The sequence below is a fragment of the Microtus ochrogaster genome, chromosome 22 (assembly GCF_000317375.1).
Source record: "Microtus ochrogaster isolate Prairie Vole_2 chromosome 22, MicOch1.0, whole genome shotgun sequence".
In the NCBI taxonomy this organism is placed as follows: Eukaryota; Metazoa; Chordata; class Mammalia; order Rodentia; family Cricetidae; genus Microtus; species Microtus ochrogaster.
In genome coordinates, this window is record NC_022023.1 from 28,510,680 (window position 1) to 28,532,699 (window position 22,020).

Genomic DNA, 22,020 nt, shown 5'->3' on the forward strand with positions numbered 1-22,020 from the left:
ACTGTCCAGAGACTAAAAGAGAGCATGCCTGGAGTTACAGGCAGTTAGGAGTTGCCTGATTTGGGTGCTTGGAATTGAACTCTGGTCCTCTCTAAGAGCAGAGGTACCTGTTAACTATTGAGCCATCCAGCCCTACTCTTTAATTAGGTGAACAAACTTCATTTCTAACTGAAAATAAAATAGACATCAGATATTCAATTTAATCACCATTCATCGATCTACCCATGCATTTTTAAAGTCATAAATCATTAAAAAATAATCTGAAAATATCTCAATTTATTTTTTATACCTCAGTTTTGAGCAAGGGTACATTAAAAGGAAATGATGGTTCAAAGTTTCTATGAGGAAAATGTCCAATTCTGTATCATTAAACTCCTTTCTAAGGATACCCTTATTTCCCATGACAGCACAAGTGATACAGCTGCACAAACTAGCCTAATTAGTCATGGCACAATTGAAAAAGAGTCAGTTAGACAGTCGGGGTTAGAGCAACATTTAACATTGTGAACCAGCAAGCCAATCTAGTATTTTGAGCATTCCTATTTCATACAAAAAACAGGAATGCTTTCAGTGTTTGAAAAACAATCCACAGTTCACGAGACACAGAATTCCAAGCATACACCTGATCCTTTTCAAGGACCTTACAAAAACCAATGCGTTTTCCATAGGAAACTTACATTAAAGACTCCAGGGAGAAATAAACTGAGCCTTCACTCCACAGCTGATGCTTACTGTACCCTGCTCTTAGGGACAGGGCCTCACTGTGTTGCTAATAGCAACCTTGAACTCCTAGCTGAGCTCAGATGATCCTCCTGCTTCACTGTCATAGGAAAGGAGGGTCCACACAGTCATAATTGCAGGGTTCATTGTTTCTCAGAGGTAGAATTTCAGTTTGCAGCACAGGCTGACCTTGAACTCAAGATCTTCTGGTTCCAGTCTACCAAGTAACCAGGTCTACAGGTATATGTCATGGCGTCAGCTCCTACTGAATTGACACAAAAACCTGCACTTGAAACTTAAAAGCCAGTAAGTTTTGCTAGCCATATACAACTCCATACATAAAACATGTAAGTCAGCAGATATCTTCTGTCTCATTCCCCTTATTCTCCTCTTCCTCCTCCTTCTCAGCCCTGCACAGAAGACAAGGAGTACTTGTATGGGCCCCAGCTATACTTGGTTTGTAACTTGGCTTTGAAGCTCACCATGCTTTCAGCTGGCGACTCCCCGCTGGTGCTAGCACATCTGCAATGCTGTCACTGTGATCATTCCCTCACACTCATCTGTCCCAGCTTCATCCTGACTAGACTTGCACTCTTTATGGCAAGAAGCCACAGCCTGCCCTTCTTTCAATCTCAAAAACTTAGCACACTGTGAAGGAGTTATCCAGTAACACCATCCAGTGCTGGATAGTTTCATGTCAGTTTGACACAAGCTAAAGTCATCTGAGAGAAGGGAACCTCAATTAAGAAAATGCCTCCATGAGATCGGCTTGTAGACAAGCCTGTAAGGTATTTTCTTAATTAGTGATCAGTGGGGGAGGGTCCAGCCCATTGTGGGTGGTGCATCCCTGGGCCGTTGGTCCTGAGTTCTATAAGAAAGCAGGGAGAGCAAGCACGAGGAGCAAGCCAGTAAGCAGCACCCTTCCATGGCTTCTGCATCAGTTCCTGCCTCCAGGTTCCTGCCCTGCTTGAATTCCTGTCCGGACTTCCTTCAGTGATGGCACTGTGATATGGAAGTGCAAGCCAAATAAACCTTTTCCTCCCCAGCTTGCTTTTGGTTATGGTGTTTAATAGAAACCCTAACTAGGACCCCCCCAAGAATGTGAGCAACTGAAAAATGAAACCTTTACAGAATGCACACCAACAAGTACTCTAGAAACATGGTCAACAAGTACTCTAGAACAACCCAAATAATTATGAATTCCATTCACTGAATATGTCGTCTGAAAAATATAGTAAGAGTGGAAAAGCTTTAAACTTTCTGAAAGAAAATTCGGCCAACTTTAGAATCCCCAGGTGAAACACTATTAACTCAATGTCGCACACAAGCCTACGGCACCCCTGCTCTCAGCATGCTGCACGTCTAGGTGACAGAGTTCATAGGTAGGCTCTAACTTCTTTGGTAAAGGACATTACGAGTATATATTTAAGCCTGAGAAAGTGACTTGGCTAAATATTTTACTTGTACTGTTCGACCTAATCAGTCCTACAATCTTTCTACATAAGAGCGGGCACACAGATGTAAAATGCCAAAATCACAAACAGCAGAATTCAACCACTGAACGAAGCCTTAAAGTTACCAAGCTGGGTGCTCATGCGATGGTTATGTCAGCTGCCGATAGGAGCATTAGCTCAGACACACTGCTGTCACTCTGCTCACAGTCCCAGCAGCCAGACGGCTTTTAGACACCCATCTCATGCTTGCCTTTCAGAGGAGAAACTGCTGGTTCAAGTTCTAACAACAAATCTACCACCTCCTCACCAAAGGATACGAAAACAGCTGCCTTAAGATACTTCTGACGAAAACAGCTGCCTTAAGATACTTCTGACGATCTTAACTGGCAACAACAGGAATTTTACTGCAGTCTACTAAGAAGGAAAACAAATGCATCCTTGGTAGGCTAGCACTGTGTCAGTCCTGGTCCATCAGGACACTGCGGCTCTGTTCCTGATACTGGGGAGCAGGCTTTCTCCCAGGGGTTCTCATAGCTTTCTGCATCATGTCAAACAGAGGGGTCGGTGATCTACAGCTTCATCCTACCGGCAAAGCTACAGCAAGGGACCAAAGAAATGTTTTCTGCTCTTGACTTTTACTTTGAGAGTAAATACTAAACATTCCCTAGAAGTCAATTAAAAAGTTGTGATCTGCCTTTGTGGAATATAATTAATTCATTACGGTTTCTTTAAACCACTAATAATCATTAGGCCCCTTCTACAACTACGCATTTACCAATCCTTGTGAGCCAGAGCCTGGCTTTCACTCTGTTCACGAAGTTCTCTGGACTAAATTAAAAGCCTCACTAATAGAAATTATAATAGATCTCCAACTTTTCAACATTTATTAACCAGGAAAGAAACTGGCTCGCACAGTCAGAAAGTAGAAAATATGCTTATTTCTACAACTGAAAAGGAGTCTTTAATATTGTAGTAGTTGATAAAAAAATACATGTTACTTTAAAGTAGCTATAAATTGATACAAGAAAATAGTTCCCTTAATGTTCTTGGCTTTAAGTGTACTTAAAGAGACAACTAATGATAACTTTCCCTAAAAACACCTGAGCAATTAAGAAATGTATGCAAGGCCAGGAGAGGCTTCAGCAGATAAAGGAGCTTCCAGCCAATCCCCAGAGCTTGGGTTTTATCCCTGGGATTCACATGGTAGGAAGAGGCCCAACTACAGAAACGGGGCCTCTTACCACCACATGTGCACATGCATAAACAATAAACAGAGTAAAAATACTTATATTTTAAAAACAACTTTCACATAACTAAGAATAGTAAAGTCGTACTGACAATGGAACTGAGAATTTGAAGCTCAACAGCATTACCTTTTTGGCACTTTCAGGACCCGATTCATCAAAGCGAAATCTGACAATTCGAAAGTCTTTACAATAAATTATTAATTCTGTCGGATTAAATTTTAGCTTCTGGTTGGGACCTAGGACTTTCTGCTTCCTCTTGTGGTCGTTCACTGAAGAAGGAAAAAGGAAATGTGACAACGTTCTTTCCTGGTGCTCTTCAGGATCCTTCAACAATGTCCCAGCAGAGAGCAGTACTGAAGCACCGGACCTCACTGCTGCTGGAGCGGACCCCACTGCTGGAGCGGACCCCGCCGCTGGAGCGGACCCCGCCGCTGGAGCGGACCCCACTGCTGGAGTGGACCCCACCGCTGAAGCGGACCCCACCGCTGGAGCGGACCCCACCGCTGGAGCGGACCCCACCGCTGGAGCGGACCCCACCGCTGGAACGGACCCCACCGCTGAAGCGGACCCCACCGCTGGAGCGGACCCCACTGCTGGAACGGACCCCACCGCTGGAGTGGACCTCACTGCTGCTGGAGCGGACCCCACCGCTGGAGTGGACCCCACCGCTGTTGTGGACCCCGCCGCTGGAGTTGACCCCGCCGCTGGAGCGGACCCCACCGCTGGAGCAGACCCCACTGCTCCTGGAGAGGACCTCAGTGCTGCTGGAGCGGACCCCACCGCTGGAGCGGACCCCACCGCTGGAGCGGACCCCACTGCTGCTGGAGCGGACCTCAGTGCTGCTGGAGCGGACCCCACCGCTGGAGCGGACCCCACTGCTGGAGAGGACCCCACTGCTGCTGGAGCAGACCCCACCGCTGGGTGCTTCTGCCTGACTTCATATCTCTTCTAACTCCTACAACTTTTGGAGGCTTGGTTCTATGGCTTCGGTGATATTTCAGAGGATCTTTGCATTGATACATTTAATGATTAAATTTTTAATTCCAAAGAGACCACAACTAATAAATTTTTAAAAATCATATCTCCGTTTAACAAAAATTTCTTGATTTCTCTGTTTGTTGAGTCTTAGGAATTCAAAAGCAATAAATGTAAAAGCAAGTCAACAGAAATAAAATTCCAACTCAAACACTTGGGACTATGGCCCTTTAAGGAATACTTCTGGACTTCAATCAACTTTCAGAGACCGGTTCCATTGTATGAAATGATCACTGTGCTAGCTCTGGCCTCCCAGGCAGCTGCGGCTATCCTCTAAGATCCTCTATCACAGGCAGAACACCACCTACCTGTGACAATCTGCTCAATACATGTCAAAGGGACATCATGCTCTCCAAGAAGAAGGTTTCTGTAATGGAATTTCTGAAATAAAAAATGATATTCATGTGAATTCTTTCGTCAGTGGCCTCAGAATGGCAATAACAAGCCTTACTTTTAATGTGATAAGAAATTCAGTATACTATTGCCAAGGAGCACAAAAACCTTGGCTACGCAGCAAGGGCCATCCATCCAAAGGGATGGGCATCTCACAGCACACGTCAGCAGGCAATGGAGGGAGGCCATGTGTGCTTTGAGTTCTGACACAGGGTTTCACCAGGCAGCCCAGACTGAGCTTTAACTCCTAAGAACTCTTTAGCCTCAACTACCTGTGTGCTAGGATTTCAGGCATGGGTCACCACACCTGCCCCTCACAGTTTTATTCTAACAGAAGGAAATTAAAATATATACCACAATGCTACTACAATATCTGAGAGTGTAATACCATCAATTTGTTATAGGCAAACAGGTGCATGCCTAGTTCTAGATGAATTGACCCAAAATAATGAAAGACAGGGACTCTTATGTCATCTGATTTTAATGAGTAAAATAATACCTGATTTTTATAACACAGTGTGGGAAGTGACTATCTAGAACATAATGATGACTAAAATTTTTTTAAAAGGTTTGTTTTGTTTAGAGATAGGGTCTGACTCGGGTTCACCTTAGAAGTGTGATTCTCCTGCGTCAGTTTTCTAAGTACAACAACCTGAGAAAAGGCTTTGGGCTGGGAATGTAGGTAGAAGTCCTGGGTTTAATTTCCAGCACTACATAATATTCTGGCAAGGTGAAACACCTCTATAATCACAGGATTCAGGAGGTAGAAGCAAGAGGATCAGAAGTTCAAGTTCATTCTAACTACACATGGGTGTAAAGCCAGCCCAGGTACATGAGACCCTGTAAACGGACAGAAGAGGGCAGAGAGAGTGAAGAGAAAGCAGTAGAGATGGCTTTGATGAGTGACAGCCCACTGTTGACATCTCCTAGAAAATACTTTCTGATCATTTCAAACTGAAACACAGCTGTCAGTAAGGCACTGGTCTATCACTGGTCCTAGTGATAGATTTAAGGTTTCTCTTGCTCAGTGAAGCCTGGGGCCAGAGAGCATTCAATCATGCCAAAATCAAAAGGGAAATACAAGTCCATAAGAGATGAGCTTATCTCCCTGCATATCAAGCCTTGATAATGCCTTAAATTTAGCCTAAATATAATTCAGAAGATTAATGCACATAAAAATATACAGAAAATATTGAAAAATTAGTGAATGAGTACAAGAAATAAAATATACTTACACACAGATCACTCAAAGAAATGTTTGGGTTATTAAAGAAATAAACATTTAGTCATTTTTTTTTTCACTCTTACTATATGCTATAAAGTAGAATTCAAGTTTCTGGGAAAAGAGCTAATTAGTTAGAAAATCAACAAGCAAATCATTAAAATGTTCAACATTTATAATATTGTATGCCAACTAACTGTGTTTTTCTCTTCATGATTAGTCAGAAGGAATATTTGTTTTTATAAACACATTCCTAAAAATGGATGAAAGGAAAGAACTCCGTTATTGGGGATACATCACCAGGATATCCCCGAGGATAAATGCAGCAGAGCACTAAAATCGTCTCACTAAGCCTCCTGTGAGGGGTAATCAAGTACTTGGGAGGCAGAGGCAGGAAGATCAAGAGTTCCAAGCCAGCCTGAGCTACACAGTGAGACTCTGGACTGGGGCGGAGCTCAGCAGCAGAGCACAGACAAAGCCCTAGTCTGGTCTTCAATATTACACCAAAGAAAACAAACCAAAATCACAAAAACCACTATGGCTCAAGCAAGTTGTGACATTCTCCTTTACTATATTTTGATTTTTAAAAATTATTTATATTAGTTCTCTGAGAATTTTGTACAATGAATTTTGATCATATTCACCCTCCCCCAACTCCTCCCAGATCCATCGCCCCTCACCTACCCACATAAATTTATGTCCTCTTGTTAAGTCCATCAACTCCAGTTTTTATAGAGAATATTTCCAACACTAATGATTTATTGATAATTTTCACAATTTTCCATTTTTCCACAATCTCTTATTTATATAACAAATATTCTGCTTAGAGTTAAAGTCTTAACAATACTAAACAGTATAGAAATAAATACCTGTAATGGCATCGGGTCATCTGTAATAAAGGAGATTTTGAAGTTGCTGCATATCAACTTGCCCCACAAATCGTACTGGCTTGTGTCTGTTGCGATGCATTTTCTCACAAAATTGACTTCATTTACAACAATTTCTCCTAAAAAAATCAAACACATAGTGAGCTACAAATATGCCAAACAAACCGCCAAAACACTGTGTGACCTTACTGGAGGACTTCGTGACTGGTGGCATCTGAAACTTGGAGGGCATTGGGAGTGCTTTGTGTCCCTAAGGATATGGTACAAAACGAGGCTCAAAAGGCTGTAGGGTCGGAACTGACTGAATCAGGCTGGCCCCAGCCTGGGGCTTTGCTTCTGCCTCACTGCCTCTAGCTAACAAGGTCCAAAGGTGTTTCTGAGAAATTTGTGATGGAGCATCTGTGTTTTATCAAGATGTGATGTGCACTAACAATCACGTCTTTATCATTCTGTAAGGGATGAGAACCAGCATCCAGTTCTATCTGCTTTAAAATATACTCTATAAAACCTCTGTGCTCAAATTGTAACAGAGTAAATAGTAAAACTTTAAAATAAAGTTTGAGTTAAAAGGGAAGATTGGAAAAACAAATATTAGAAAACCCAAACAAGAGCATTCATATGCTTTGAAAGGAGCAATTTCTTGAAAAGGAATTGAAAACTTGATCATTTTAAGACCTACAATGCAATTATACAAGGCACATTTCAAGTGTCAATAGCAGAAAGCCAGGATTCTTATAGTTCCTATTACCAGAAAACTAGTTTCACAGTGATGACTAGAACCTGCTTGCTGACAATCCCCAAACTCCATGAAGAATGGAACTTTAGTTTCAACACAATCCTCTCTAACAAAAATGTTAACAATAAATTTGAGTGACGATGAATAAATTTTAGTCAAAGCTCTTAAAAATTTGTGAGGCTAATTTTAAGAACAACCCTTAATATTTATCTGAGGATTTAATTCATATACTCATGTCAAATTCCTGGCTCAAATCACTTAAGAAATTTTCCATCCTGAATACAAGCCTCCTTCACATGGCTTAAGGCCTTGAATGCCAAGTCCTGCTCAGCTGTCTTCCTCACCCTCCCGCTCTACCCACAATGGCCCTCTATGAATCCCTTTTATATACCACACTGCTTCCATTTATGGGTCTTTGAACACGCCCCTCTGTCTTGGAAGATTCTTTCTTTTAGACAGCGGCTGCGCTGAAGAATGCCTTAAAATAATCTCTCTGCCTAGATTAAATCTCCCTTATCGCTGCACCATAGACTTGCAATTCCAGTGCGCGTCAGAGCTACAATTTGATCACATGTTCACTTTTTAAGTTTTAATGCTTGCCTCGCAGCCAGGAGTATACATCCAAAGGTGGCAGGAAACAGACTTTTTGTTCAGTGCTGAAACTTTAGTGCATAGAACAGTACCTAGTACTAGTTAGGTGGATGCCAAGAAAGTGTCGAATAAAGGAAAAAAATCAACCCAGTGCCCCGGGTTAGTGAAATAAAACCAGTGATCCGAGTGGATAAGTAAAGCAAATGACTTATAGGCAGCTCACAAAATCAGATGAGGTGCTATAAACCAGCACTTAGGAGGCAGAGGCAGAAGAACCCAGAGTAGGAGACCAGGCCGAGTACACAGTGAGACTGTCCCTAAAAAGCAACGTAGTTCACCAAGCTCACCAACTCTATTCCCCTAGGAGGCCCAACATTCTCTAGCTCGGTTTTTAAGGTGAGTAGGTGATATTCCCAACAGAAACCAGCAGCAGTAGAACTCAAGCTTCTCTGAGTGGTGCTGAAACTAGCTATTCAATCTGGTCAAGCAGCCAATTGGGTTGAAAGACGAGGACTGAGCACACAAATGCAATCACAGACCTGCCACAGCTGCCCTCAACACCCAGAGTACAATCTAGGACTGGTAGCTTCTCAGTGCTGGTCCCGACTGATTCCTTAGTCAGGAGATATGAGAGGAGCGCAGGTGTTTTCTCTACTACAGAGATGAGGGACTTGCCACTAAAAACGTTAAATCACTTTCACACTCTAAAGACTTTAAAAATAGAAATAAATGTGAAACTTATCAAGTGTCCCTCAGCACCCACAGGGGATTGGTTCCCAGACCCTGTGGATGCTAAAGCTCCTTACACACATGGTGGGCATTGCACACAACGCATGCAGTCTTTAAAGCACTTTCAATTCGATGTAAGTGCCGTGTTGCTGCACAGTATTGCTCAGGGAACAAGGACAAGAACAAACTGTGCATATTCAGTACCGTGATTTTAAGACTTACCCAGTCATAAAAGCCTTCTGTCCTTGTTTCTACATACTCTCATAAATGTAAATATGCTACAGTGACATGGAACAAGTACCAACACTGAATTAAAGATTCACAGTGCTGTTCCTAACTGCATTCTCGTGAGAAATAAAAGAAATTATCTAGCTCCTTCCACGAGAGCTTATCACAATCTAGGCTACTGAATAGTCAACCTCTGTCCCCTTTGTTCTCAATTATAAGACTAAAATAACTGAACTATTATTTCCACTACACACAGAAAATACCTTCCTGTACTACAACCCAAACTTTCTGCTCAACCTTATATTGCACGCCAACCAATTTATCTGAACTAGGACTCTCAAAACAATGCTACAGTAAGACAAGATTTATGATTTATTTATGATTCATTTGTACTTGTATGTATGTCATATTCAAATAAAAACCACCTAAAAACAAGCAAGTCAAGTCATACTGTAGGATTTCCTGGGAAGGGGCAGAGGCAGTCATGGTAAGAAAAGAACAAAGGGCTGCAGGACTAGGACACTGTGGCTGTGCTTGTACCATCTGCCAGTTTTATCTCTATCTCCATCTCTATCTATCTTTCTACCTACCTATCTGTCTATCTCCTACCTACCTACCTACCTACCTACCTACCTACCTACCTACCTCTCCACATCCCCACGACAGCCCTTTCTAGCAATTAAACTCTTCCCAATGCAGCCACGAGGAAACATTCAGCCTTCAAATTTAGTAAGGCTGAGACAAAGGAAGGGGGAATGTGATGATGGTTTCATGGGTTGGTAAAACACAGACCCTGGGCTACACCAAGATCTCTCTTTTTTTTTGAATATATAATTTTATTGAAATGTTATTCTTGTGCTGCTTTTGGCTACTTCACAGGACAAAGGCAAAACTGAGTAATTATAACACAGAGCTAGCCCACAATACCTACAACGTTTACTGTATGGCACTTTGCAGAAAAAGTCTGCTGGCCCCAGCATTACAGATGACTACTTAAAAATGACAACTCTGAATTATCTTAAACAAAGCTTAAATATGTTTAGGTGTTCTTGTCTGAAGGCAGGTGCCTGTGCAATACTACAGCAATCTAGGGTACCCAGGGGGTCTACTCGGTGCCAGGATGAATACAGAAAACCTCCCTCAGAAAGAGTCCATCCAAGTCAAGACGCCTCTCGCCAGTGAGCTGCAGCAGTCAGCAGAAAGTGCTGTCTGCTCACCCAACAATGGTCCTCTCCTAACATTTCAAAGGAGCGACAGGTGTTCTAAGTTGTTGTCATAAAAACAGCCTCACTTAAAACAGGTAAGAAAGTACACAAAGCAACACACTTACAAAGAGTAGTGAGAGATACAAGAAATACATTTTCTTCTTTACTCTTAAATTAGTGGCCCTTTGGTGTGTAATGTTTTTATTTATCTCTGACGTATTTTTTTTTTTTTTGAGACAGGGTTTCTCCATCGCTTTTGGTTCCTGTCCTGGAACTAGCTCTTGTAGACCAGGCTGGCCCCGAACTCACAGAGATCCGCCTGCCTCTGCCTCCCGAGTGCTGGAATTAAAGGCGTGCACCACCACCGCCTGGCCTCTGAGGTATTTTTTTTTCTCTGAGGTATTTTTTAATATAAAGCAAAAAAACAAAATTTAATATAAAGCAAAAAACCAAAATCTTGAAGGAGAAACTCATATAAAACTTTAGAGACCATGGGCTTTCCTGGAGAGCGCCCCTCTACTGGCTCTGGTGTGCTAGGGATGGCTCACAATGGCTCCATCACTTCTTCCAACTCCCGACTTAGCGTGTTCAGCCACAGAGGAACTGTACACATCACCAGCTAAGCTTTGAGAAGTAACAGAGAGTGCTCTTAAGGAGCAAGAAAGCAGGAAACTGGTTTCCCTGTGGGAAGAGCAAAAGCATCCAAGCAAACTTCTACCAAGGCCTGGGAGGGGACCGAGAAATCACTGAAGATTCCTCAAAACCCTTCTACCTGGAAAGAAAAATGAGAAAAGAAATGCAAAGAGAATGATATCCAAATGGTATAGGGAAGGAAAATTATAATCTCCAAGGACAACAAAAAAGATCATACAAGTTACTGTTAATGTGTCATACAGTTAGAAAGTTAATATATGTTTGGTAAATAGAAATAAATTTTCCCATAAATATCAGTTTGGAAAATAGTCCAGGGCAAAACTTTCTGTAACTCAACACATGGCTTGAAACGGGAACCAGTCTCCAGTTTACCTGATCCAGGAAGGATTCCCTGGGCATGGGGCTTGTGACACTCAAGAATAGTATGGGGTAAGCTGTCACCAGTTACTCAACCTAATTTTAAAACAGTTGTAACTGCAAGTCTGAGGTATGCATCAGATAAACATATGTGTGCTGCTAATGGTGGTGACTGTGCAGCTCATTCACATACCCCCAAAGCCTTCATCCAAGCACCACATCCACTATGTGCAGGCACATGGGGGCAGGACCATGTCTACGGTGTAGGTCCGGGGAAAGGACCAGAGTGAAATGATGAACAGAAGAGATTGTGACAGTACAGAATGTGTGGTGACAGTGACAAAGACCCAGACAATGAGTAAAGTATCTGGGAGGCAGTGAAGAGCCAGACTGATTGCAGCAAACCTAAGTACCCAGGATCAGGCAACTTAGTAAGCCAGAGTGTTAACAAATCTACAGAAAGACTTAGGAGTTTATCCTGCTCAAGTGGAGTTTATTTAAGAAGTTCAGAGCCTTTAAGCACCAGTGGAAAGACTGATGTGAGCAGTGAGCAGTGTGCTGGCCTGAGGTAGTGCAGGAGGGCGTAAGAAACGCACTGCTGCAATACTGTGAAGGCTCCAGGTGAAGCTCTAGTCTAAGGCTAAAGTGCTGCAGTTGAACATCACAGGTTCAAGGGCACAGTACCAGGCTTTTGAGCTCCTAAAATAGTGTATCTGTGACTTAAATACAAACCTCAGTCTAGCTCATCTAGGAAGCCATCTTCAAATGGGTATTACATGAGCCCTTTAAAAGACATTTTTGTGTTGTTTTGCCAGCCAATGATTTCTAAGCTAACTGAGGAAATGAGATGCAGGGTGAGGCAGAAGACAAGAACAATATACAAATGGCACGAACAATGAAGACGTAACAAACAAATTAAGCCAGCTACACACCAATGCTGCAGTCCTCTTTCCAGACTGCCTCTGGATGTACACTTCCCTACCTGACCTCAAGAGATCCGATGATTAGGGCATCCCTTAGCAGCCCACTAGCTGATCCCTATAACTGAAGTGCTGTTGGTTTTAGACTTGGGAAGGGGGAAGAATGAACTGAGCTGACACAGGGTTTTCAGAACAGTGGCCAGGGCTTTGCTGACACTCTAAATTCAGATGACAAACATTTCCTGAGAAGGCTTTTGCTGACACTCCTTGATGAGCAGAGTCCCCAGTCTGACTTAGGTGACTATCCTGAGTCCTTCCAACTTTTGCTCTCCTCTGCTACAGCATTTCCCGCACTAAACTGAAACTGTGTAAGGGAGGAATCCCACCTTCCACCCCACCCCCACTCTTCCCAAAACAAAAAAACAAAAAACCTCTGCCAAGTAACACCGGGCATTCCATACCTGCTAAACAAAGCAATCCATTCTAGTTAGTCATAGCTTTTCAACTTCTCCCTCCCACCTCCAGGAGCCTTAAAAAGATCCTGCCTCAGGGAGAGACATGGGCAAAGGTCATCAAGCCCTCCTCCTCATAGCAAATCTCATATCCCAATCACAAGCTGCTGGCATTCTACCAGCCACTCCTCGGCAAAGCCAGCAACAGGAAATCACTACCTCTTAAGACATTCCAGTTTCTGGCAGCTGAAATTGAAAGTTCTTCCTCAAGCTGGGTCAAATCTGTCACTGTTGAAAAAAAAGAAGCACAGCCAAAGACATGGCTCTTTCCATCTCACTAGAGGATTTTCTCTTGACTGACATTCAGTCTGCCCACCACAGTTTCAAAGCATAAATCTGAATATGAAAGTCGCCAGCGTAGCTACGTGGGTCATGCTGCTCTGTGCTAAGAGCACAGTATGGGAGCCAGGCTTGGCAGTCGCCTCCGCCTCTGCAGACCCTGCAACACTGCGCAGCTTCCTTAATTCCTGCTAGTTCTCTTACCTGCCAAATGGAGACAAATTAGTACCTTGCCTGACAAGGCTGTGGTGAAGACTGACCTATACGGTACATCTGCCAAGGATGTGAGCTCAGATGTGAAGGCATGCCAGGAACCAGGTTAGCAACAAGGAAGTTGTGCAGCTTTGTGTGTCAGCTGGACATCAAGGACAATAAAACCCAGGGCTGAACACTATCCCTTCAGTGCTCTCCATTCTCTGACCCGGGTTTTCCAGAATCAAAGGACAATCGGCACTACCAAATGCCTTCCTTAGTAGGAACCTACACATATCTGGAGGCAGGCTGTGCTGTGATGACCACACTCTGGCTGGGTAGAGTTGGGTTACAACAATTTGTCAAAAGGAGGACACCTCGACAGAAAGTAACTGATAATCTCTACAGGTGCTCACCAAGCTGTACTTACAATAATCTCATCCTGTGATTTTCAGTTCACATTCTAAACCATAGCTACACATTAAAAAGGGGGGGACGACTAAAGCAGAGTTCCTAACTTTGTATTTTGCCAATTTAAAATGTTTTACTCAGCAAAAGAATATATGCTAAATCAAAAAAGTTAGATGGTAAAATCAGCACAACAATGTTTACATCAATTAATTTCAAGCCTAAGAAAGAAAGTGTCCATCTTCCTGACTGTCCCTTCGACCATAGCCTAGCAAAAAACACTTCAGGCTGAGCACAGTGGCCCAGAGTGCCACCCCTGGGGAGGGAGGCTGGGGCCAGGGGATCATTGAACCCAAGGGTTTGAAACCAGCCTGGACAATACTGTTTCAATAGATTAGTTAAATAAATACATATGTACATATATACATACATACACACATACATACATATATACATACATAAATTGCCCCAAACATTACCATGGTCCTTCCTGGAATTTGGGAACCACTTATCAGATCACAATCTTGTCCAAGCAGCAAGGAATCCCCTCAGGGTCCTGCTGTGATCTAGATCACTGTACTTCAGGAACCTTTCCCTTCTATACAAAGCCTTGTACCCAGGAGGTCCTCACGGACTCACATCCATAAACACATACACAGTTACACACTTTAATGTAATACCCTAGTTTCTGAAAGCATAAAATGACTGCATCTATACAATAATATGCTAAGGAAACAGGATTCATATAATGAGCTAATGACAAAGAGAATGGTAACTAAGATAACACAGTACTTCACTCCAATTATAGGCTCGGGTGCAATTCTCTTAAGATGTCTACCATGAAACAGCAGCGTTTCTTTTGCTCCTAAAACCAGAACCTGGTCTGTCTGTCTACACACACGCATGCCTAAGGTAGCAAACGGTCTAAACAGGGCGGGGTCCTTTTCTTTGGTCATTCACTCAGCAATAGCTCAGTGTCACATTTCAGGCACCATCACAAATCAGGATCACAAAGCTAACTTTGATACAATCCCCATCTCAAAGGGTTTCATGCACCAGCAGAGTTGAAAATTACTAACATAAACCAGAATCTGAATTAAATTACTAGTATTTTCTTCAATTTTCTGTACTTAATAAATGATGGGGATCATTTTAAACTTAGCATTAAGGCCTATTAGAGCACATAATAAAGGCACACAAATAAACAATTGATTTTGTATTCTAATTTTCATCTGCTTATTGAATCAAAAGTTCAAACTTAGGGCAACTGAAGTAGGATATCCTTGGACCTAAGGCAGTAAGCCAAAACATAGTGTGCAATACTATATCACTCAAAAATCACTTCTTATTCTGTGTAAAGAAAGTCACAGGTGACTTGGACAAATTTTCTCTTGCCCCCTGACTACAGTGAAGGCCAGAACTGTACGAGCCAAGCCCTCAGTAAGAGTGCTGCCCTAGCTTAGGTCTTTATGGTTGCTCGTTCGTTGTCGTTTTTGTAATGGTGTGGAACAAACCCAGTGCCCTGCACATATTTAGCATGTTAAATACACAATCTACCATGACCTACAACCCGCACTACTCTAGGTTGTTAGAGAACTATACTTTGTACTTGCTTTCCAGAGTACACGAGTACAACACCATGCTGTGGGCAGAAGACAAAAGCATCGTTCGGTTCCTAGCAGTAATCACAGATTAGACATTAGAGTTGAGGCAGAAAAAAGGGGACCCCAGTGGGATGCTCAGTCAGGGCACTACCTCAAAGAGCATGGAAATATGGGGACAAGCAGGTAAGAACAGGAGAGGTTAGGCAAGGGGCGGGATTCTACAACTCAAGGTCAGCTCTCTGTTCTGTAAGGATAACTGAGGAGCAAAGAGAAACTGGACATCACCTTTACCATGCATCCAAGTGTGGGGTTTAAATGGGACATAAGCTTTCATGCGAGAAAAACTAATGGAGGTCAGGCAGCTTCTTAGCAGGCAATTAAACAGAAGCCAGTGTTATTTCTGGGAAAAGTATGCCTGCTCACAGTCAGAAACTGAGGTTAAAATCTTCCCCAGAAAATGATTATTTTTTTAGTAATTTTAAAGACTAATGCTTCACTAAAAAAAAATCTTCGACCTTAGTTATACTCACTGACACTTTTCCTAAGCAAATCGTACATTTAAAAGTTAATTTTAAAAGACACAACATGAGCATGTATAGCTAAGCCTACCTTGTTTTTAGTATCAAAGCACAGACTTGCTGAGAAGAGGATCAGTTGTTTAAGAACCGGGCCAGTTCAAAGCAGAAATCAAAGTTCAGGAGCTCACAGGCACTCAGTCAGCATGCATACTGTCTCCCTTGCTGCTGTTCTGAAAATGCCGACCATGGCAAACATCGGCAGAGAACAGAGGGCACAGGGAGCAAGGGTTGCTCAGTATGTATGCTGCTCGCTCTCAGGGGTCACAGAGAAGGCTCCTTAGTAAACAGAGTGAAAGACACTAACAAAATCCAGAAAAATGTAACTCTAATAATGAAGTCTAGAGTTGGCATCTACTATACAGAACCCAAGGTTGACCCATTAGTTATTTGTCCCTACTTACTAACTTTCCAGATTTGTTAAGTTACTCTCTACAAAGTTTCACTTATCTTATTTAAGTAATAATTCTGGGGGTTTTTAACATAACAAACTCGTATTTGATTATAGTTTAAGTTTAAGACAGGCCTTCCTGCCTGTCTGGTTATTTGCCCCAATAATCTTATTAAACAGATTTTTCTTTAGTTATTGTGTGACTGTTTCATAATACAAAATAGTCATCAAAAGTTTTTGGACAGTAAAACTGTTCCTATGAATCCCTGCTTCTATTTCTTGGGTCCTTTGTCTAGGGTAAATTCATTCTCAATAAGTCTTTCTCAACCTGAGGATGATCTTAAGGGGCACACAAGGACCGACACGCACACACACACACACACACACATACGGCGATGCCTGCAGACATTCTGCTGTGCTGAGGACATGACAGCTAGTTAGCAGGAGATGGGGTACCACTGGCACCGAACAGATACAGACTAAAGATGTAGGGATGGCTGTCAGCTCAGGAAAACTCCACGCATGACAAAGAACTGTCCAGCCAGAAAGGTCAATAATGCCTCTACTGAGAAACAAAGTTCTAAACCGAAAAAAAAAAAAAAAACCAAACCCAAAAACAAAAACGAATTTGCACGCAGCTGACAACTTAAAAAAAATTACAGAGTAATTCAATGTCTGCTGAGCACTGTCATTCGCTTAGAGACACAGGCATGCTTTTCATACTATCATAACATATTAGATAATGACTTGATTATCAATCATGAGATGCCAACATATATGCAGGGCAAAAAGAACTTTCACTACGCAAACAACTAGCTATGTCTTTAAAGGAACATTTCGGAAGGCAGAAAAGATAATGAGGTAGTTATGCTCTTGAAAGTCTTCTATGGTACTTTAAACTTTCTTAGACAAACACCAATTATGTCTGGCCAACTCTTTCTCTTCTCACTTGTAAAGTTTTTTTTTAAAACTGGAGAATGTTTAAAATAATAGAAAAGGAAAGTTAACCGCACAATACTGTTCATACAATGTCAGTCCAAAACACGTTAGAATTCTGAAATTTACCTGGCAAAAGAACTGGCTCCAGTTTTTTAATCTTCGGTTCGGAACTTATCTTATCGTCAGTCTGAAATACAAGAACAAAATAAAGCAAAATCCAAATACCATCCCCTCATGCGATACTAAGTCAAAATTTCTAAGTGATGACACATGCGACAGACTTTGACTTAAAACCCTTTCCCGTCCAAACCGAGATCGTTTTCAGATCTACTCATTACCGACTTGAGAACCTGACAGTCAACACCTTTACAGTAAGTAGCCCAAGCTGCTCTTAAGAGTTTACAATTGCTAGACAGGTAAGCTCTGCTAGGTGTCCACGACGCTGCAACCATCTGGCAGTTACAGCAGGGTCGGTGGCCGACCCCAAAGAAAAGAATGCAGTTCGGGACAGTCTCTAAGGTCTCGTCACACGGCAGGACTAGGGACCGGAGGACTTCGGCCAGAGAATGGCCGCCGCGGAGCTCTACAAGTTTCCACCGCGCCCGTGGTTCCCGGGAGGAGCGCTGCCCCGCGACGCTCGCGTCCAGGTCCCGGGCGGCCCGCGCGCCGAGCCGCGAGCGCTTGCTTACCTGGGGCGGCGGCAGGAGGTAGGACCTGAAGCTGGGTCTGGGCGGCTTGAGGGAGAACATGGTGACGCCGCCTGTGCGGCCCCGGCCCTATAGCCGATCAGACGCCTCCGGGACCAACGTTCCCGGTGCGAGTGCCCAGGCCGGGACTGCGGCCCGCCCCGCCGGGCCGACTGACGGGCCGGGACCGACGCGGCCAAGGGCACGCCCACGGTGGGCGGGGCCGGGAGAACCACGCCCATCCCCGGAAGCGGCGCGCGGAGCGGGGCCCGAAGCTCGCTAGCCGCATCGTGGCGGAGCGCGACGGTGGTACTGGGCGCTGCTGGCCCCCGAGAGGCCATCTTGAGAGCGCGCTTCTACGGAGGCTCGCAAGGGTCACGGCGGCCTTCACCGGCCTACTGCGACTTGCACGCTTCTGGCGGTCACGCGAAGCCGCTGTGGTCTGTGGTGGACAGTGTGCACTGTAGCTGCTGTCCCCGACCCCAGTTCTCAGGAGTCTCCCATCTGCGATAGCTGCTGCCTGTTAGTTATCCCCCCTGAGCTACCAGCATCGTTTTTTTGTTTTGTTTTGTTCTGCTGTTATTTTTTTAAAGCGAGAGATGTGCTGTCTTCTCACGGTTCCAGTTGTCTGCGCATTGAGGAGTACTCAAAAGGACCCAGAGATTTAGGCATCATCACAGACCTGGTTGCCAGAGTAGATCTCAAAGAAACTAGGGAAGATTTTCTCTCCCTGCTTACTACCAGTTGACCTAACTACTTGCGGTGCAGATTTGGCCCGGGCTGGGTGGCCAGGACAAATGATACTCGCTGGCAATGCAGAATCCCAAGTTCAGTTTACTGATTTATTCTTCTCATTAAACTTGACGTGAAAAAAGATACTAAGCAAGCTGTCCCAGCCCCCTCCTTTCCCCATCCTTCATAAAGAAGCTGTTGAACTGGTAAGCCATCAGCAGTCCAGGGAGAGAAGATGCCAGCACATTGGGGACTACCCTAGGTTGTGGAAATGAGAATCTGCTCCAAAGTTGCAAAGACCAACCCGGCTTCATTCAGCGCGGTGCAGGTCATTTCTAGACTTAACCATGCTTCTGAACCTCCTTTGATGGGAGGAAGCCAGTGATATTCCATGCTCTTATACTTGGAAAAATAAAAGCATTTTATCATGAATGTCACAAAGAAACCGATGTGGCCCCAGAAATCACAGTCACCATGCTAACAAGTATGCCAATGTTGCTAGCTTTGTGTGTGTGTGTGTGTGTGTGTGTGTGTGTGTGTGTGTGTGTTCCGAGAAGCAGAAATGCAAAGAGTTGCTCTCCAGTTCATCTTTCTGTTTAGTAACATTGCGATTGTACTTTGACAAGTAAATTGCGATGACGGGCTCCTATGAAAAATCACTGGTGCACATTATTTTTTATGACTATTTTTATTTCTACACATTAAATGGACTTACCCCTAATAGTCTTCAAACACTTGCCTTTTTGGGGGGTTTTATTGTTCATGTTTTCTTAGTATCTGCAACTTTAATATGCATGTCAGCAAAAATTTAAAAAAAGGGGGGGGAAACTCCAGATTTGTTATTCGTATAACAATAATATTTTTCCGGATCATTTTTTTCAAGTAACATATTCTGGATATCTAGTTGTATTAACCCACATAGGCACTTGGGCTACTATAACAAAATACTAAATGATCAGGCCTGTGCTCCTGACTCCTCTCTTGCTGTATTAGGTTGCTCCAAGCAACCTGGTCTAGACAACAAAAATGAATTATTATTATTTATCACAATTGTGGACTCAGAGAAGCTCAATCAAGCCTCTGCCAAATGATTTTGAATTCCCCTCCCCTTTTCTTTCTCTTGCTGTCCTAGTGATTGGACAGAACCGAGGGCTTCTCATGGATTTAGCAAGTGACACCTACCACTGAACTATAGCCCCAACCTCTCTATTTTGAGAAAGGGTTTTACTGAGTTGCTGGATTTGAACTTGGGATCTTCCTGCCTCAGTCTCCAAGTAATAGGTGAGATTACAGTCCCATGCAACCAGGCCAATAGGTAGCTTTAGCCAATAGCTTCCTTCTTGCTGTGTTCTCAGATGGTGGGTCTTTCTTCTTAGAACACTGAGCCTGTCTGATGAGCACCCTGACTTTTTGTCTTACTGGCCCTGTCTCTAGGTACAGTCTCGGTGGCATCAGGGTTTCAGAGTGTGTTGGGGGCGGGGGTCGGTTGACGGGTTTTGCAGCCTTCTCTCAGATTCCGACCTTGACTACTGTGCTTGGTTGGGGCTGTGGACCCCCTGATCCTGAATTTCTTGTAAACAACTTGTTATACTTGCGGCTGCTCTGAGCAAAACAACTTGTTTTTCCTGTGTTTGTAGCTACTCTGCTCACGAGACCCTGAGGAGTTCCTCATGGCAGGGGAATGGTTTCTGGTGGGTTTGGCTGGGGTGTGGCTATCAGTTAAGGATCTCTAAATAAGCTGTCCTGAAAAACAATAAAGGGGGCATTCTTGTTTCAAGAATGACCTGTCTCGGCCCACTCATCAGCCTTACAGACCAGATTATGGTAACATACACCTTTAATCCCAGTAGCCACACTACTTACTATAGAAACTGGGCGGTGCATGCCTTTAATCCCAGCCCTAGAGAGGATTATAAAATATGAAGAAACAGCTCTCAGACATACAGTCTCATTCTGAGATTCTGGGAGGCAGAATCGCCATTTCAGACTGAGATTGAGGTAAAAGCTAATGACTAGCTGTTTTGCTTTTCTGATCTTCAGGTCGAACCCCAATTTCTGACCCTGAATGTTTATAAATCGTGCTTCATAGGATGGTAAAAATGTCCTCAAATTCTTGTGTGTGTATGTGTGAATAAATTTTTAAAATCATTTAAAAAAAAAAAAAAGAATGACCTGTCTCTCTGTGTGTTTGTGTGTTTCAGTCTCCAGCCCCTTTCCCAGCTGGTGAACCGTCCTGTCCCGCAGTGCAGGCGGTATGCTACAGGCCTAGTACAGTAGTATACGCAGTCCGGGCGCTGCAGGACCATAGCATCCGTAGCAGCGCAGACACTGTAGATCACCCCCTTCTTTGGGCTTTTGTGTCACGGTTTCAGCTGTCTAATTACATATCTGTCTCCACTGTTGGGTTTTCTACCATAGGAAACACTGGCATCTCCTAGAGAGCACTTTCTTTTCTTTGACGGGAAAAAAGAAGAAAAAATAAGAGAATGAGTTCATCTTTGTTGAATATCTATTGTTTCATTTAGTTACTCATTCAATCAATTACCAGATTTTTATTGAGTGCCAGCTTAGTATTGGGCTTGAATCAGGACTTTTAAGAGGCCAATGTTCTTTACAGTCATGACATTTTCATTATGCGTAAAAAGAAAAAATTGATATATAACATATAATGTGGTTTAAAGGGACTGTAAAGGAAATTAAGAATGGGAGACAGATTGGTATTTACCAACTAAGATTTAGGTCAAATATCAGGGAAGGCAATACTGCACAGATGACATTTGAGCAAAGGCTGAAGGGAGTATGGGAGGTGAAAATCAGAAGGAAGAATTTCCAGGCAGAGGTCAGCAACATAAATACCTCAAGGTAAGAGCCTTAGATTAAGTCTTTGAGGCAAGGATGCCTGAAGCAGCCTAATCTAGCGGAACAGTAGGTCAGAGGGAAACAGGCCAGGTCAGAGTCCTTGAGAGTTGGAAACTGAGCAGAACTGAGAAGTGAGTGAGCGGGACTTCTAGGACTTCTATTTTGAAATAGCCCGTGCTGTAGTGGCACAGTGTGGAGACAAGCTGTGACACCAATGTAGATAAAAGTAGGAGACAGTGGTAGCTATGGGCTTAGCTAGAGGGGGCTACACTTTATGACTACAAAAGGATGCCCTCGGCTGAAGGTATGCTTCTCAAGATAACAAGCATTTTAAAGTGCATTAGGGGAGAATTTAGGAAAATTTAGAATTTAGTTGACAAGCCACAACAGCTTTTAGTTCTCATATAAAACAGACAAAACAACAACATATTCAAGCAGAACAAACAGAAAATCCCCCAAAACCAT

At 43.2% G+C, this 22,020-nt stretch overlaps 1 protein-coding gene across 1 annotated transcript in view; it reads right to left on the bottom strand.

The window, feature by feature from the left end:
- Mtmr10 (myotubularin related protein 10) overlaps nucleotides 1-18,111 on the bottom strand; it is a 53,510-nt gene extending 35,399 nt beyond the window's left edge. The window contains exons 1-5 of the mRNA XM_005357807.3: nucleotides 17,968-18,111; nucleotides 17,405-17,465; nucleotides 6,941-7,077; nucleotides 4,765-4,837; nucleotides 3,548-3,690 (exon numbers count right to left, since the gene is read on the bottom strand). Coding sequence (XP_005357864.1) covers nucleotides 3,548-3,690; nucleotides 4,765-4,837; nucleotides 6,941-7,077; nucleotides 17,405-17,465; nucleotides 17,968-18,027 — 474 coding nt within the window. The 5' untranslated portion in view covers nucleotides 18,028-18,111. The remainder of the gene's footprint in view (nucleotides 1-3,547; nucleotides 3,691-4,764; nucleotides 4,838-6,940; nucleotides 7,078-17,404; nucleotides 17,466-17,967) is intronic.
- Between the last annotated feature and the right edge of the window lie 3,909 nt (nucleotides 18,112-22,020).